The following is a 16,690-nucleotide window of genomic DNA, read 5'->3' on the forward strand; positions in this document are numbered from 1 at the left end:
ATTAACTAGTCAACCGTTATATTTGATGGTCAATTGAAGGAAAACGTTACTTGGTACTCTCTAGAAAAGAAAAAATTTTATTATGTATTTTTTGACAAAATCTTTTTTTATTAGATATTTTTTAGAAATTTTTTTTATTAAGTAATTTCTTACAATTTTCCCTTAAATTAAATTAAATTAAAATTAAGTGCAAAGTATTTAATAAGATGCATTAAGCCAAGTGGTATCTAGTCTAAACTCATGTGCCCCATCAATTGCTATTTTCTCCAGTCAATCATCATTCATCAATATTCAATGCTCATAATGCCCTTATCCTCCTCTTGAATCTTCCTAAAACCCTCCACCATAATCAAAATGCCTTCAAAATCGTTGTCGATCTTTTCCTCTATTCCTCCAGTTCCTCACCAATTGCAAAACCCCTTCTCAAATCCACACCTCCATTTCAAAACCCAATTTCCTAAATTCTCTATCATCAAGTGTAGCTCAACAACTGCCCCAAATTCAGAGCCTCAACTCCATGGCAATCCTCCAACCCAGATACCATTTCCAGAACCCGAAACCGAAGGCATTGGAGCAGCTGCCCCGACCCGAGGGCAGCACTTTCTTGAGCACCATCAAGCTAAAGTGGCTTCAACAACGGTGCTTGCTGCTAATAAGAAGAGAAAGAAGAAAGAGAAGCCTTTTAAGGTAATAAATTCTGTTGCTTGTTGTTATGGTTGTGGAGCTCCTTTGCAAACATTGGAAGTTGATGGTCCGGGTTATGTTGACCCAGATACATATGAGCTGGTATGTATACTACCCTATCTTTTCTATTTACCTGTGTTTAAAGATGGTTAATTTGTTGATTTTTAGCTATTTGCTAATGAGGGTTTGATGAGAATGTTGCAGTTTTGATGAATTTTGTATATTGCCTATATTTGTTATACTTCTATGGTCCATTTGATTGTTGGTACTAGAAAATGGTTGTGATGAGTATGATTTACCTCATATTTTTATGAAAATACCATGGCATGCTGATGAAACTTCAATCATAATTATTTTTTTTATAATTTTGATTGTAGCCTAATATTTGTGTCTCCATATTGTAATATTGTGAAGAAAATGAGATCGATTGAAGTTGAACAAGCATGATCAAGTTCTCAAGAGATTTTCCTAGCTAAATGCACTAACTTTTTATGATCATTCGCACATCATTTTATACCGACAACCTAGTCATAAAATCTAGTTAGTTTGTTAACTTAATAGAATTAAGCTGAACTGAACTTATTAGAACTTTTTTACAAGAACATAACAATAAGGCAAAAGCCTTAATCCTAAATGATTAGGGCCCGCTACTTGCATCAATAAATCAGTTCAATGGTCATGTAATCATTTCTCCCTCTCCATTTATATTGATCACTTATAATAACTTTTTGAGTGGTGAGATTGTGAGAGTGAAATAACTAGACAAATCTTGTTGGAACTGGATTGAACTGGACTTGTTTTGATTGGACTGAACAATTTGGATGTTATGGTCTATTGCAAGGTATAGTACTTGTCCCACATCGGTTGTATGGGCAATTGGTGTGGGGTCTATCGGTAAGTGGACTCTCTCTACTAGGCTAGTCTTTTGGGAGAGTTTTTATGAACTTGACGTATAACACTGAACCTATTATAACTAAAAAGTAACTGAAGTGCACTTGTTGGGACCTAAAAACAAATCTTGGGGAACAAGTCCTAAACATTCTAATATTATTGTCAAATTTTGCAATGTGCAATGGAAAAATCTTTGTTCATAACTTATAGGAGTAGTTATTTGCAAATCAAAGTTGGTAGTGTTTGGCAATGTGGAACTCATTTGAAAATGGCGAGTTGAATTTTGGTATTCAAATTCAGGAATTGTAAATGACACATATTTATTGACTCAATTCCAAATTTCTAAATTTTAGATTTGTCAAGCATAGCATTTGAGTCAATCCAACATTTGGAAATGAATTCCAAGTTGCCAAACATGCCATCAAGATAAATGAATAATAAATGTCTAGAATGGTTAGCAGATTAGTTTTAGTAATTCAATAATTGCTATTGATGTAGAGTTCCTCACAATGGAAAAAGGGTTTGAACGGAGAGAGTGCAATTTGGTCATTGTGTTGTTTGTTCTATGTATGATTTCAAATCTTCATGGGATATGTTGGGTGGGGGAAGAGAAAATTAAATGAGAAACTTATTATAGTTTTGTAGTGATTGGTAAATTTGTTAAACTAATGTTGCAAAGTAACAGTTTCTTGGACCATTTTAGACTTGTAGGGCTTTAGAACGTGGAAATCAAAATTTCCTCTATATTCCAGCAATAAACCTTAGTAAGAGAGGGCGGGAATATGAATGGTGTTGATGGTTTTAAGACCTTAGTGAGTACTTGACCAAAGAAAACATTCTTATCATGTCTTTATATAAGCAGTGACACTAGCTCAAAGTTTATTGTGCGTTTCACTATTGGACTTGGTGTTCAAATTTCGAAATTTTGTATATCTTCATGTGATATCATATATGCAATTTCTAAAATGGAAATGGAGAGTAGACTTCTTTGAATATCTCGTAATTTTTAATATAATAATTAGTTATGTCGAAGTTTATGTTGTGTACTTGTAAACTGGTGGATGGATGAGCTATAGCCTAAATTCAAAAGGACTGTAGATTAAGTATTCCACTCCAAGAAATTCATAATTAATTAATTTTCTTGTTTTCGTTTGAGATCAGAAAAAAAAGCATCGCCAGCTTAAAACTATCCTTTGTGGAAGATGTCGTCTTCTTTCACATGGTCACATGATCACTGCTGTTGGTGGACACGGAGGTTATGCCGGGGGAAAGCAATTTGTTACTGCTGAGGAACTACGTGATAAGCTTTCTCACTTGCGCCATGAGAAAGCATTGATTGTTAAATTGGTAAAATTACCATGTGGGACGAGGATGTTTTCCCATCTCACGGCTAATTTTTAGTTGAGTATTTCCATTTGGTCTAATATATATAGAGATCTTTATACTATCCAAATTTTCTATATATATAAGATCAAATGGAAATATTTAAGTAATATTTTCATTCAGTATGTACTTATGGTTGAATGTTATAACTTGGACGTTAGTGTACTGGTGTTTAGTTAAGTTGACATGAGATGCAGATGCCAGTGGTCCATGTAATGATTTGTTCAATCTTTTGTAGGTGGACATTGTTGACTTTAATGGTAGTTTTTTGTCTCGAGTGCGTGATCTTGCAGGTGCAAATCCGATAATATTGGTTGTGACCAAGGTAAGGTCAATTCTTGAGATTTAAATTCATTGTTTATGACTTGTTCACTTCATGTGATTTTTGACAAATAAAATTAAGTTTTTGAATGAAAAATGTTTTACTAATTATACCTGAATTTCTTACTCAAACTGATTTTTTTTCTTTTAAAATAAATTTGATTTTTTTTACGAATTGAACTGATTTTTCCTATACAGTTATTTCTTTTGTATTATGTAGATATTTAAATTTTTCATTGAAGTGATCAGGGTCTATCCTACTAGCTTATGATGATTAATGCTTTCCCAAACGGCTACATTCAGATTGATCTCCTTCCAAAAGGGACTGACTTGAATTGTATTGGTGATTGGATAGTGGAGGCTACTACAAAGAAAAAACTCAAGTAAGTTTTACCTTGCTTGTGCCACCATTAACAATTGAATCTTATTCTTGTTTTGGATTGCTACTTTGTAAAACTCATGCAATTCATATTGACTTGACAACTTGGAAGCTATATGTATGTGCACATGTGTTGGGATAAGATATGGTTGTTGGGGTCTAAGGGGTTGGTAGATTTCCAAATTCAATTATGAAATATCCTTAATTATAGGGTATGCCATCTACTGTCCTTGGTTTGCATATCGCCTTTTTTATTTTATTGATAAGGTTCTATGTATTGCGTTAAGCGAAGTGCGAATCGCTCAATCTTATATTTGTCTGACTTTCTAGCACACCTTTTATTATAAAGTTGGTGACTTTGATCCAAATTGTGTTTGTCAATTACGCCATTTCTAGAGCTACTTGTGTAGTGTGACACTGGATGAAGTGTTGTAAACTTATCATTAAAGGAGAATTAGGAGGGATCAGACGTCACTAGCTGAACTTTTATTGTGTATTTTTTTCACTTTTTTCTGTTTCGAAAAAGTACTAGATGAGCGTCAAAAGTCAATCCTTGATTCAAATTTATGAACATGCTGTTTAGACTTTAGAGCAACAATTGGACATATTTCAACTTGGTAATATGTATATTATGTATTTGAAATCATGCATTTAAATATGATTTAGCATTTGTAGAAATTTTTACCCACCTAATTGAATATAGATCATTTTCACATGTGGGGTTATATGCACATGGAATCCTTGCCAAACGTATTTTAGGCGTTCTTCAATAATTTGTTCTCAGTTCAAGAAATTTAAAAGATTTGTACTGGTTTATGAATGTGTAATGAAGGATGAATACTTTAGCATCATAAAATCATACTCTCCCTCTCCACTAAAATATACTTTACATGGTTCAATATACTTGTAACATTTTCTCCTAGAAGCCCTCCAGCGTACTATTTTTGTTCATTAATATTTTTTGTTGTGTATAAAGTAAAAATTTTAGACACTTAATATGAGTAGTATTTTGGAAATATCTTACTTGATTTTGTTTTCTCTTATACATTTGGGGAGAGAATATAGTCGATGCTATTGCCTTCTGATTTTTTCCCAGTCATATATTACTTGATGTGTGCGTCTCTGCAATAAAACCAACCTCTTTGTTATCACTAGCAAGGGTAAGAGTATGTACATCTGATCTCCTCAAACCTTGTCTGGATGGGAACTAAGTGGGAAGCACTTGATAGTTGATGGTATTGGAGTAATGGAATGTTGTTGTGTGGTTGTCTACATTAATTCATATCGTTTTTCGAACTTTCTTCCCCATCTCTTCATTTTTCTCAATGTAGTGTGCGGTAATTTTGTTGTGAGTTCATTTAGCTCTAATGGGATTCGTTCTTTGTTTCAGTGTCTTAAGTGTTCATATGACGAGTTCAAAATCTTTGGTTGGAATAGCTGGAGTTGTTGCAGAAATTCAGCAAGAGAAAAAGGTCTATTGATTTCTTCATGGATATCATTCAAATAATAAAAATAATAGCGGTTTGTTAGTTGTCTTTATGGGCAGTGCTTGGTGCCACTGCATTTGCTCTAATGTCTTATGAAAACGTGAGACTTTCTTGAATATATTTTCATATTTGACCCAAAGCTTCTGTACTCGGTTAGAGATGGACATGGGTCAAATCTGGGTCGGATCCAACTCAACCTATATCCAGACCCTATTCACTACTTTTCTGTCTGCGAATTTGCGCTATTCATTACATTTTAGAAAGCTGTTTGTTCTCAGTTGACTTTCTTTGTTTCTTTGCAGGGACGGGATGTATACATTTTGGTACGTAGAATCATCATTTACTTCAATTATATTTGCATTTCATATTGTTTTCACACAATTGAGATTAAGGCTTTGGCTTTGTTGGCATCTTTGCTTGATTTTATTAGACTTTCGACATGCTAGCTTTGTGTATATTCTTTGTGCAACTTCCCGTTTTGGTTAATACCAAGTAATCCTGTTCTTAATTATGATTTTTTTTTGTAGGGCTCAGCTAATGTTGGAAAATCGGCTTTTATAAATGCTATGCTAAGTAAGATTTTTTAATCTTGGTTGCTCTATTGTGTGTTTGCTTGTGTGTGCGCGCACAATGTGGTGTTCTTGTGCTTTTGTTTCTTTTCCCGTTCTTTTAGTCATCGCCCACCGCAACCATGTCTGAATTTACAAAACTAAAACCTCTTGTTGTTTTGAGGTAAACTAGGAATTGAAGTTTTTTGTTGGTGAAAGTATTTGGATAATAGGATGCAAAGACAAGTACATCAAGTTCTTGACTTGAGGCTTATTGCAGCTTAGGTGAGAGATAAGGGGAAACATGAAAACCATTTAATGTCATTTGGCCAAGTACAACATTTTATTATCCCAATGGCATTAAGTGTTGCTCTCAACTAGACAAGGTTTGGGGATTCAACAAGTCTTGTATGAGACTGTCTCACCGTGAGACAGACCCATACAAGTAGCCTATTAGTAAAAAAACATAAAAAATAATGAAAACTGAATTCACACTTGTACAGGAAACAGTTTTTTTAATAGTTTGGGCTGAGATAATTGAAATCTTCTCACGGAGAGACGGCCTTAATAAAGAATTAGTGTTGGGGATTTGGGTAATGTAATGTGATTGTAATTCCATTTATGGAGTACTCTTAAGCTCATTGAGTTAAATCAAGCTTGAGTGAATGCTAAACCACTTGTTCTTTCATCTTTCTCGTTCTCTCTGATAAAAGAATTTGATTGCTTAAGTCATGTTACATTAGCCGGTAAAGCTATTTTTTTCCTCTCGTGTTGACTTGGTTGTTGGCTTTTAAACATAGTGATGATGGGAGAAAAGGATCCTGTGGCTGCTGCAGCTCAAAAGTATAAGCCCATTCAATCTGCTGTTCCAGGAACTACCTTGGGTCCTATTCCCATTGATGCCTTCTTTGGAGGAGGGGTAAGCCATAAATTTGTTTGTGATTGTCAGTTGTCCTTTATTTTCTTCTTTTTAGAGGTGTTCAAAACATACTTGTCATCATCATTATCAGCAGCATCATCATCATACATAGTGTATTTCGCTCATAGAAAACTATGATCAGAGTCTGGGTAGGAAAAGAAGGCGGCAACTCATACTCAGTGTATTCCGATATTCACCCGACTTTATAACCGAACCCGATAACCGAAATGAACACCGCTAGTTCGTTTGATGCTCTTAAGAAGACCCACTGTCTAGACTTCTCAGAATCTCGAAAGAAACCAGGGGCAGACCTAGGTGCCCTCCAGTGCCGCAACGTGAGGGCACTCGTCCAGAAAAAATATTATTTTGATATATATTTTGATAATTTTGTGTATGTATTTTTGTAATAGAATTTTTCTATATTTACTAATAATTGTGCTCCCACTAATATTAAACCTGGAGTGCAGAAATTATATGACACCCCCGGGGTGCATCTTCACCATAGGCAAGGCGCAGTTGTCCACTCGGATGATTTACCAGCCTTAGCCCCTCGGAGCCGTCTGAAGGGTCTATCGATTCCAGTATGTTTCTACTATTGTCCCCTCCTTTCTCTCTGTTGCCTTTGATTGATCTAGCTAACCGTAAATTTCATGTGTTAGAGCAACAAAGAAACCATTTTGAAATCTCGTGGATTGAATGGTTTCTCCATTTTCTGGGGCGGTCTTGTCAGAATTGATATCTTAAAGGTTTTAATCTTCACGTTCTAATAGTAATCATGTACAAAATGTGATAGATAATTGCATTTATGCTCAACTTAGAATTTTTGTTGTCAAAATATTTAGGTTCGCCGGTGTACTCGGTTGACCTTCTATGGACCGAAGGCTTTGGAGATTCATATGGTGCCGATAGTAGAAGCTAACGACTTTTACAAGGTTATTTTTGCAACTTCAAATAAATAAAAAGTGCATGTGATTTAATGAGCGATTTCACTATAGTAGTCTATTATTATCCGAAACCATCGATAATTATAACAATAATGCCAGAACTTTAATCTCAAAAGATTGGAATTGGCTACATAAACCATTAAATTTGTTCCAATGCTCAATCATATGAATTCTTTTTCTCTGTTCATTCCTAATTTCTACCATCTTAGTTTGTAAGTCCATATTCTTCCTATTATTTTCCAATCTGTTAAGTCATAGTTAGTCTTCCTTGCTCTCTTTTTAAGTCCTTTAAACTCCAACTTTTCATATATCTTACTGGTTCGCTATTATCCCGTCTTTGCACATGCCTACATCATTTTAAGCAGTTCTCTTTAATTGTTTGTTTAGTTTTTTCATTTCAACTGCTCCCATCTTTCCATTATTATCCATTGTAAAAGTCTAACATTCTGATCCATATAATAGTGTATGTCTAATGATCGTTCGATAAAACTTATGCTTTAATTTTAAAAGCGCATCTTATTTGCTCCCTCTGTTCCTTAAAGAAGTTTTTATTTTCCATTTTGGAGTGTTTTGTTTGTTGTTTCCATGTAGAATCTTTCCATTTATATCACAAATTTTAGACAAAATTAATCTTGCTCATTATCAATTTAATATTTTAATAATGTTTAAGGTCCTCACATATTTTTCACTAAATCCAGTTTAAAATTTTAATATTTTTTATGGTTCCTATAATGTTACCCACCAACTTTATAAAGCGTTTTTTTTATTAGTTGTGGTCCGTATATTTTTTCCAATTTGAATATTTTTTTTAATATTTATGATCCTTACTAGAGGTGTTCAACGGAGCGGGTCGACCCAACAGGTCAAGGGTAGGGTCATTAACGGGCCTTTGTATAAAGGGTCAGGCCGGGCCGGATAATTATAGGAATTGGTTGTAAAAAATATTTTACCAGTTTTTTAAATATTTTAGATGATATTGTTATATTCATAGTTGAATTGACCCAATGGGCCATAAAGTATAATAAAAAAAAAATTATTTTATGTACTTTTAAAAAACAGGTCAAAGTGGGTCGTATTTAAACGGGCTTTGACCTGTCTATGCCCGTTTAACATTTGACATGACCCGCATTGACCCGACCCATTTAAATTTTGACCCGCCCCGTCTCAACTCGGCCCATTGAACACCTCTGATTCTCACATTTCCTTCATCAAATTTATTGTTTAATAAAATATTTCTACTATCTAAAAGATTCTATCTTTCTTAATTTTCATGAATATTCTTTATGGAAATTTTATTAAATAACGGAGGTAATATATAGTATTCCATTATTTGCACTTAATTTTTACCGTCCACTGTCCACGTATAATTTGAAAAAAAAAATTATAGATTTTTAATTCCATTAAAATAAGGAACATTTGTGGCTCCTCCCTTTGAATTTATAAATCAATTGTATGACTAATGGTTCTTGATATTCATTTTTGCAGAAAGAAATAGGAGTTTTACTAACACCTCCAACCGGAAAGCAAAGAACGAACGACTGGAAAGGGCTTGAAACTGTACGGAGGTTGCAATTACGATACGACGACACAGATAGGTATTCAATCATAATTTTTAGTTCAATTTATAATTATAACTTTTCATTATAGGACACAACAAATTAGATGATGAAGCAATATTTTAATGATACCTAAACCCTATTTTCTTCATTTTCTTCCATGGCAGACCTTGTTCTGATATAGCGATTTCTGGTCTTGGATGGATCTCCATCGAACCAAATAGCAAAGAAATCAGAATGTCTGATTCAACGCTCGAATTTGTTGACAACGAACTACAATTTAATATTCATGTTCCGAAACCTGTAGAAATTTTTGTTCGATCTCCCTTGCCTGTGGGTAAGGCTGGAAGCGAGTGGTATGAATATAGGGACCTAACAGAAGAGGAAGAAGAAGCCAGACCTAAGTGGTATTACTAGTGTGATTGTTAAATAGGACTATTGTAACAATTATCAATCAATTTGATTGACTAATGTATAATAGGCCATATTACTATTCTTTATATTAAATTTTTGAAAAAAAAATTAATTTTTTTTGGTCGAAGAATAAGTATTTGACATTTTAAAGCTTTATATGTTCTCTATATTTAGTAACAATTGAACTTTTATTGACCAATAAATCATCATCAACATACTCAGTGTATTCCGCTCATTGAAAAACTATGGACGGGGTCTGGAAAGGGAAGAACGACGGCAGCTCATACCCATAAAGGAGAGTGCGACCAAAGGAGTCCCCCGACTCGATAAAGATAAAGACACATTGCTACACGAGAAAGATAAATTAAATGCATCTAAATAAATAAATAAGTAGAACCAATTACAAAAGATTACAAAAAAAGAAAATAAAAATAATAATAATAAAGAAACGCGAGAGGCAAGATGGCAAGAACACCAAAAGGTAATCTAAGAGAACATTAGTAGTCTAAAACATAGTTATGGTGCCTTCAAATACCCCTATCCCTGGCCAGCCCCTCCAAGAGGTTTAACTCATGTAAGTCGACTTTTATTTGCTCATCCCAAGTTCTCCTGGGTCTTCCTTGACTCCTCTTACTCTCTACTATAATGTTTTCTACCCTCCTCACAGGGGTGTCGAAAATCTCTGCACATGTCCAAACCACCTCAATCTATTTTCGCGCATTTTTCCAGAAATAGGGGTTACCCCTAGTTTGTCCCTAAACTCCTGATTTCTAATTCGATCTATCAATATGTGCCCACACATCCACCCCAACATACGTATTTCTGTAATTTCCATCTTATGTTCAAAAATTTTCTTTACATGCCAACTTTCAGTCCCATATAATTGACCAATAAAATGGTGTATAATACTACTCTTCCAAATTAATTTAATTTTTTTCCATATTCCAAAACTCTCGTTATTTTTACATGGAAAGTATTAGTTATTCTCTAAAATTTATAAGGAAAAATTACTTATAATAATTCAATCTTTTTATGATTTTCTTACAATAAATCTCACTTATTGATTAACCAAGAATAATTCTAACTTTAAGGGTTTTTTTCTAAAGTAAAATGGGGTAATCTGATAATCTGCTATAATAGGTAATTCACTAGAAAAGTAAACTAAAAATTAATGTAAAATTAGAGAAAAATTTAAAAAATTTACATAAAAATTCTGAATAAAAAATAAATCAGAATTTATTTAACATTTTTTACCCTTCTCTAGTCCACGAAAGAGCCACCCTTACACCAGTAGAACCACTGATGTGACACCAGTATACCACCATTAGACCACAACCGAGCCCAAAATCCCAATTAAACATCTTAACTTTAAAAGTGAAAACGATCACAACTCTTTTCTATTCTCTCTTAGTAACAACAAATAAAAAATTTTGAATTTTTTTGACCAATTTTTTTGTTCACCTATAAATCATAATAACAGACTAACAGCGAACAAATACCTAACCTTGACATAGAGACGCTTATTTTAAAATTTTAATATTTTCCTCTAAGTTTATTAGAGAATTGTTTTTTGAATAAGTTTATTTTTTTTTTAAATTTCCTCTTGACCTATTAAGATTTGGTGGGCACAAATTTGGGAACTTGGCATGCCTTAGAAAGGTCAATAAAGGATTTTTCTTCACTCAAACTAATGATTGTCCCAAAAGAGACAAAGCCCGTTTAATCACTGTCTCCCACTATGAATGGACCACCTTCCCTGTAATTGCCTTTATTTTTTTGTTCTTTTACTTTTGAACATAATTGAATTTAACATGCATGTTATATTAATTAGGTTTAATAATATATTAATATTATAACACTAATGCTTTCCTTTATTTGGGAACATTAAGAAAATCAAAATCTATGAAGGTGGTGCACATGTCTACAAATCTTTTCAATCATATGAACGATAAACAATTCTATAATCTAGATTTTTTATTATTAGAAATACTAATCCCTCCATTATTGATGTCATGTATAGAATATTTACATAAATTAGAACTACTAAAATATTTTAGATGAGAGTAATAATAAAGTAGAAAGTTGTGATATTATTTTATCAAAAATAAAATTAATAGAGAAATAAGAAAATTATAGGTAATAAAAAATTAAAATAAAGTTAGAAAAATATAATGAACACAATTATTAAAATGTTAAAATAATATTATTGAGAAACATATGAGAATTATAAGCATTTTTAAAATCATATAATAATAATAATAATAATAATAATAATAATAAATCTAACATTAAAATTTCTAATGACAACTCTTTAGAGCTTTACTAAATAAAGTATTTTTACAGGTTAATATATAATCACTAATTCTTAAATGAGACGGTCTCACGGTGAGACCATTTTTATTGGGCTGACTTAATATATATTTTTTGTGTTAAAATGATCAATTATAACGTTAAAGTAATCACTTATAATTTTAACACAAATTTTTGTGCGAGACGGTCATCTTTGAGAGTAGATCTCTGATTGAGCCGAATATATATTTTTTAAATTATTATAAGTAGATATTATGAATGATGTAAGTAAATATTTAAAATATTAAAAGTAGGCATTAAGGATACGGTAAGTAAGCATTAAGGATAATATAAGTAGACATTAAAAATACGGTAAGTAGGTATTAATCTTTAATGGGCTGGACTTGAAATACATCTCTCAAAGAGACGGTCTCTCAAGAGACTAGCTGTAATTTTAATATTATCACTTTTTATAGTCGTGGAGTAATATTAAACACCCCGCAGGCCCGCACACCCCAAAACTGCCACTGGTTCGAGGTAACTGTGGGCCATGTGGGCCGTAGTGTGGGATTTCGTCTTCCTTCTTCATCAGCTTTAATACTTAAGCCCACTTTTATTTTTTGGGCCCAAATATTTTCTCCCAAGAAAAAGAAAAACAGCTAGAAAGAAATAATTGATTAACCTTAGTAGTTAGTACCTTACGACAAGGGCTGTAAAAAGTTGGTCTAAACTGCAAATTAAATTGGATTAAATCGTGATTTTAGTATTTGATTTGGTCTGCAGTCTAAACGGTTTGGTCTGATTTTATTTTTTTAGATTACGGTTTACAGTGCGATTTTGATTTTTTATTTTTCAGACCAAACCAAACCGCAATCCGTACTATGACCAAAAATCATAATTTTTTTAAAAAAAATAAGTTGCTACCTAGATTTTTTGAGATGTAGTTATTTTTTTATAGTAATACATGCTTGAATAATGTTGATGCAATCAATTAATTACAAATTATTATATTTGGTGATTGTAGGTATGAAATATTCATTAACACAAACACTAATTTGAGAAAAATATTAAAATAATAAACCGTAGACCAGACTAGACTGTAGTAGAACAGTTTGGTCTGATCAAGTGATTTAAACAGTCCGGTCTGTAAAATTTTCAGACCGGAATTTGTGGTTTGGTATGATTTTAATGTAGATCAGACCAAACCAGACCGTGTGCACCCATACTTACCACAAAAATCAGCATATGATCAGCAAGTCTGAGACGGTCTTATTATGAGACGAGCCTATATAATTAATCTATTTTTATAATTTATCACATTAAAAATTTTAAGTAATCACTTTAAATTATTAATAACCAATTTAAAATAGTATATGTATATTGAACAAATTCAATAGAAATAGTTTTATGGAAATTTGTGGGATATGATGTCTTTAATGTACGTTGTGTACTTTTATCATATTAATGTTGTGTAGTTTGTAAAAAACAGTTTATGTTGTGTAATTTGTAAAAATCCGTTTGATAGGTCTGTTTCTGAGCACCTATTTGGTCTACTTTCATACTTATTTTGGTGGTTCAAATGTTATTTGATTGGATTATGAGCTTAATTGAGTTAAAATCGAGTTAAAGATATTTTATATGTCTTATATTTAAAACTAGTATAGAAATTCGTATAATGCGACGAATTTATGAGTAAGAAATACTTCATAAAAATTTAACTTCAAAGAATAATGCAAGTATATATTATCGTGATTAAATTTATCGAATACATGACTTTTTTAAATCAAAAATTAAATACTAATTTTTTAAAAAAATTATTCATCGAATAAATCACTTTTTTCATTAAATTAAATATATCAAATTCTAAGTTGGATAAATAGAATTGCTATAATAAATTGTATAAATACTTTACCTAATTTAGCTCCAATTTACAAAAAAGATTAAATTCTAAATTAGGTAAATATTTCATGTAATGAACTATTATCCGCTAAATTAATTCCATTTGTCAAAGCTCCTTGTGGATGACATTTGTCATTTTTCAACATTTTTATTAGTATGTATGATGATATGATATGATATGATATTTTGATGAATTTTTAGTGTAACATTTGGAAATAGAAGGTAATTAAGGATTATTGTGATGAGTTTTTTTTAAAAAAAATTAATTGATGTAACAAACTGGGGTCAATTAAATCAATAATTATTATTTTTTAATTTAAATGTTACTCCAAAAATAATCCTATAAACAACTTTAATAAATAAAATTAATAGAAGTATAATATAGTATTATTATAATTTACAAAAACATTACATTATTAACGTTTAGATTATTCCCCTAAATATATCAATTACTGTTTTTTTTTTTTTTTTGCAAGAATCTTTATCCAATTGGACTACTTTTGTCATGTAATCAAACAATTAACTGTAAAATTATGATATTTGACAATACTTTAAAGAGTTATTATTTGTTATTTTATAGTTCTTTTAATAGTATTAATGATTATTATTGATAAATCATAAATTCATGACAAACATTTCTCTCATATTCTTTTCAGTTTAGTCCGTTTTCTAATAAACTTAGATAAAAAAATATAAATTAATTTTAGCATTTCCTTTGGGTTGAACCCCTATTCGCTACATTGCTAAATTCAGAGTTTAAAGTATTATAAATTTAAATTTAAAAGGCTTACGACTGATAAATATAAAATAATACAACATTTGCCTATAATAATTCAAACTTTAATTAATCATAATAATTCCAACTTTAGAGGGTGTTTAATGATTATTCAAGACAATGTTTTCCTAATAATAATGAATTTGAGAGTTTTGAAATATCTGAATCATTTTCCAAAAGACATGTTACTTAAATTAATTATATATTTACTAAATCGAATTTAATTTTGCTAAATTAAATTTATTTTTTTCTTAATTATCTAAAGTGGAAAAGAAAAAGTTAAAAGTTTACACTCTTAAATTTAGTTAATGTATGCAAATTCTGCTTAATTTACTTAATTTTGCTTGCACTTTTTTAGTTAATAATAACTGTTATTCATAAATACTATTAAACATTGTGAAAATAATTTAAAAATGACTAAAATTTGAAAACTATCTTTTAAAATTTATTTATTTATTTTGTTAAATATTGGATATGCTCAAAAAGAGGCAACAACATTAGTAAGACCAATCAGTGTGATGGTGAAAAAGAAATGATAAGTAGTGCATGACTTTGTGGTGCCTGTATTTCCATTTTCAAAGTCAGACATACTCTGGACATCCAAAAAATCTCACTGCCATATAAGAACGTCACCTGACTAAACCTACCTAATCTTAGCAATTTTTCAAATTAAAATTCAATCTTTTACACTAATTTCAACTTTATTATAATATGTTTAAAAATTATTCATAAAAATTCAGCCTTTTATTGATTTTTATTATATCAATCTTAATTTTTAATCAAATATGAATAATTCTAATCATAATCAAATATGAATAATTCTAATCATATGAAGTGTTTGCTAAAAATGCACCAAGGTAACCTTTAACCAATAAAAATTCATTTTGCATAAAAATAAAAAAAATAAAAAAAAAATTAAATTATAAAAAAATTGGAAAAAAAATTAAAAAGAAATTAAATGATATTATTTTTTAATTTTTAATTTTAATATTTTGAATTTTTATTTAATTATTCCTTTTTAAGCAATTAACCTGTAAAAATTGATCACCATTTGGGCAAAAATATTTTATGGGTAAGTAATCCTAAAATTAAGATTGTTCATGATTAATTAAAATTTAGTATTATAGTAGAAAAGGAATGAAAAGTTCCATTATTTTGGGTATTTTTTTCTAATATTTTCAACTTTTATCGTTAATAACAATTTCCACTATATTCAAAAACTTAACTATAAATACCAAATTAGTTGCACAGTGTTAGCTAGAATATAAAATAAAAACGGACCCAAGTTAAAATATAATCAATCTGAAGTATTTCGTAGAATTGTATGTATCTATAGGTACATTATAGTAATGAAGAAACTATTAGAAACATGTCGACTTTCTAATTAAAAGTTTTCCATTTTTTTTTATGTTCTAATTAGACAAATATTTTTTATCATATTATATAATATTTTTTTATTAGATTTTGTTTAGTTAAAATTTGAATAACAGAGCAAGTATCAAGAAAGTTATTTATCTGGTGGCATTATATAATTCATTCAATTTTTTTTCTTTTATTGGAAAATTAAATTTCTTATTTATTTATTAAATTCAATTCGATTCAACACGTATATGTGTTTATGAGTGAACTAGCGTATGGAATTAAAAAAAATTTGTAATCCTCATGTCTCTACTCTAATACAAGTATACGTATGCCAATGCGGTGTATGTAAGGGTTTTAGACTTGTGAGAAACCAAAACTGTTGTACAATGTCACTATATAATTAACTGAAAAAAAATGTTACTATATAATTAGCTTATTCTTTTATTTATCATTTTAAATTACAGGTGATTATTTTAATGTTATTATAAGTAATTAATTTAAAACTGTTAAATGTAGTCACTTTAAAATTATAATTAATTATTTTAAGGTTGTAAATAATCACTTTTAAACAGGTTTACATTGGGTCCATGAAACCGTCTCATTTGATAATTTATGTTTTAAAAAGAACATAGAGGAACAAAATATGAGTATTTTCCTTTACTTATCATTCGCATTTTAAATTTACTTTTTTTAAGCTAATATTTTGTTACATTTTAAATAATATAAGTAATAACTTTAAGATAATAGTGTACATTAAACTAACTTATAATTATGATTTTATTGTGAAACCATCTTATTTAAAAAATTTGTAAGAAAAATAAATAATTTTATTGAGATAA

General features: G+C 30.4%; 1 protein-coding gene across 1 annotated transcript; it reads left to right on the top strand.

Moving 5' to 3' along the window:
• The first annotated feature begins 235 nt into the window (after positions 1–235).
• Positions 236–9,653, top strand: LOC130823662 (putative nitric oxide synthase). The gene is made up of 13 exons (XM_057688380.1): positions 236–786; positions 2,737–2,922; positions 3,197–3,283; positions 3,583–3,662; positions 5,049–5,130; positions 5,448–5,468; positions 5,673–5,718; positions 6,494–6,612; positions 7,080–7,193; positions 7,272–7,358; positions 7,455–7,544; positions 9,042–9,151; positions 9,280–9,653. Exons 1-13 carry the CDS (start codon positions 355–357, stop codon positions 9,527–9,529), a joined length of 1,704 nt encoding a protein of 567 aa, XP_057544363.1. The 5' UTR covers positions 236–354; the 3' UTR covers positions 9,530–9,653.
• Positions 9,654–16,690: the final 7,037 nt, after the last annotated feature.

Source organism: Amaranthus tricolor, chromosome 9 (assembly GCF_026212465.1).
Source record: "Amaranthus tricolor cultivar Red isolate AtriRed21 chromosome 9, ASM2621246v1, whole genome shotgun sequence".
In the NCBI taxonomy this organism is placed as follows: Eukaryota; Viridiplantae; Streptophyta; class Magnoliopsida; order Caryophyllales; family Amaranthaceae; genus Amaranthus; species Amaranthus tricolor.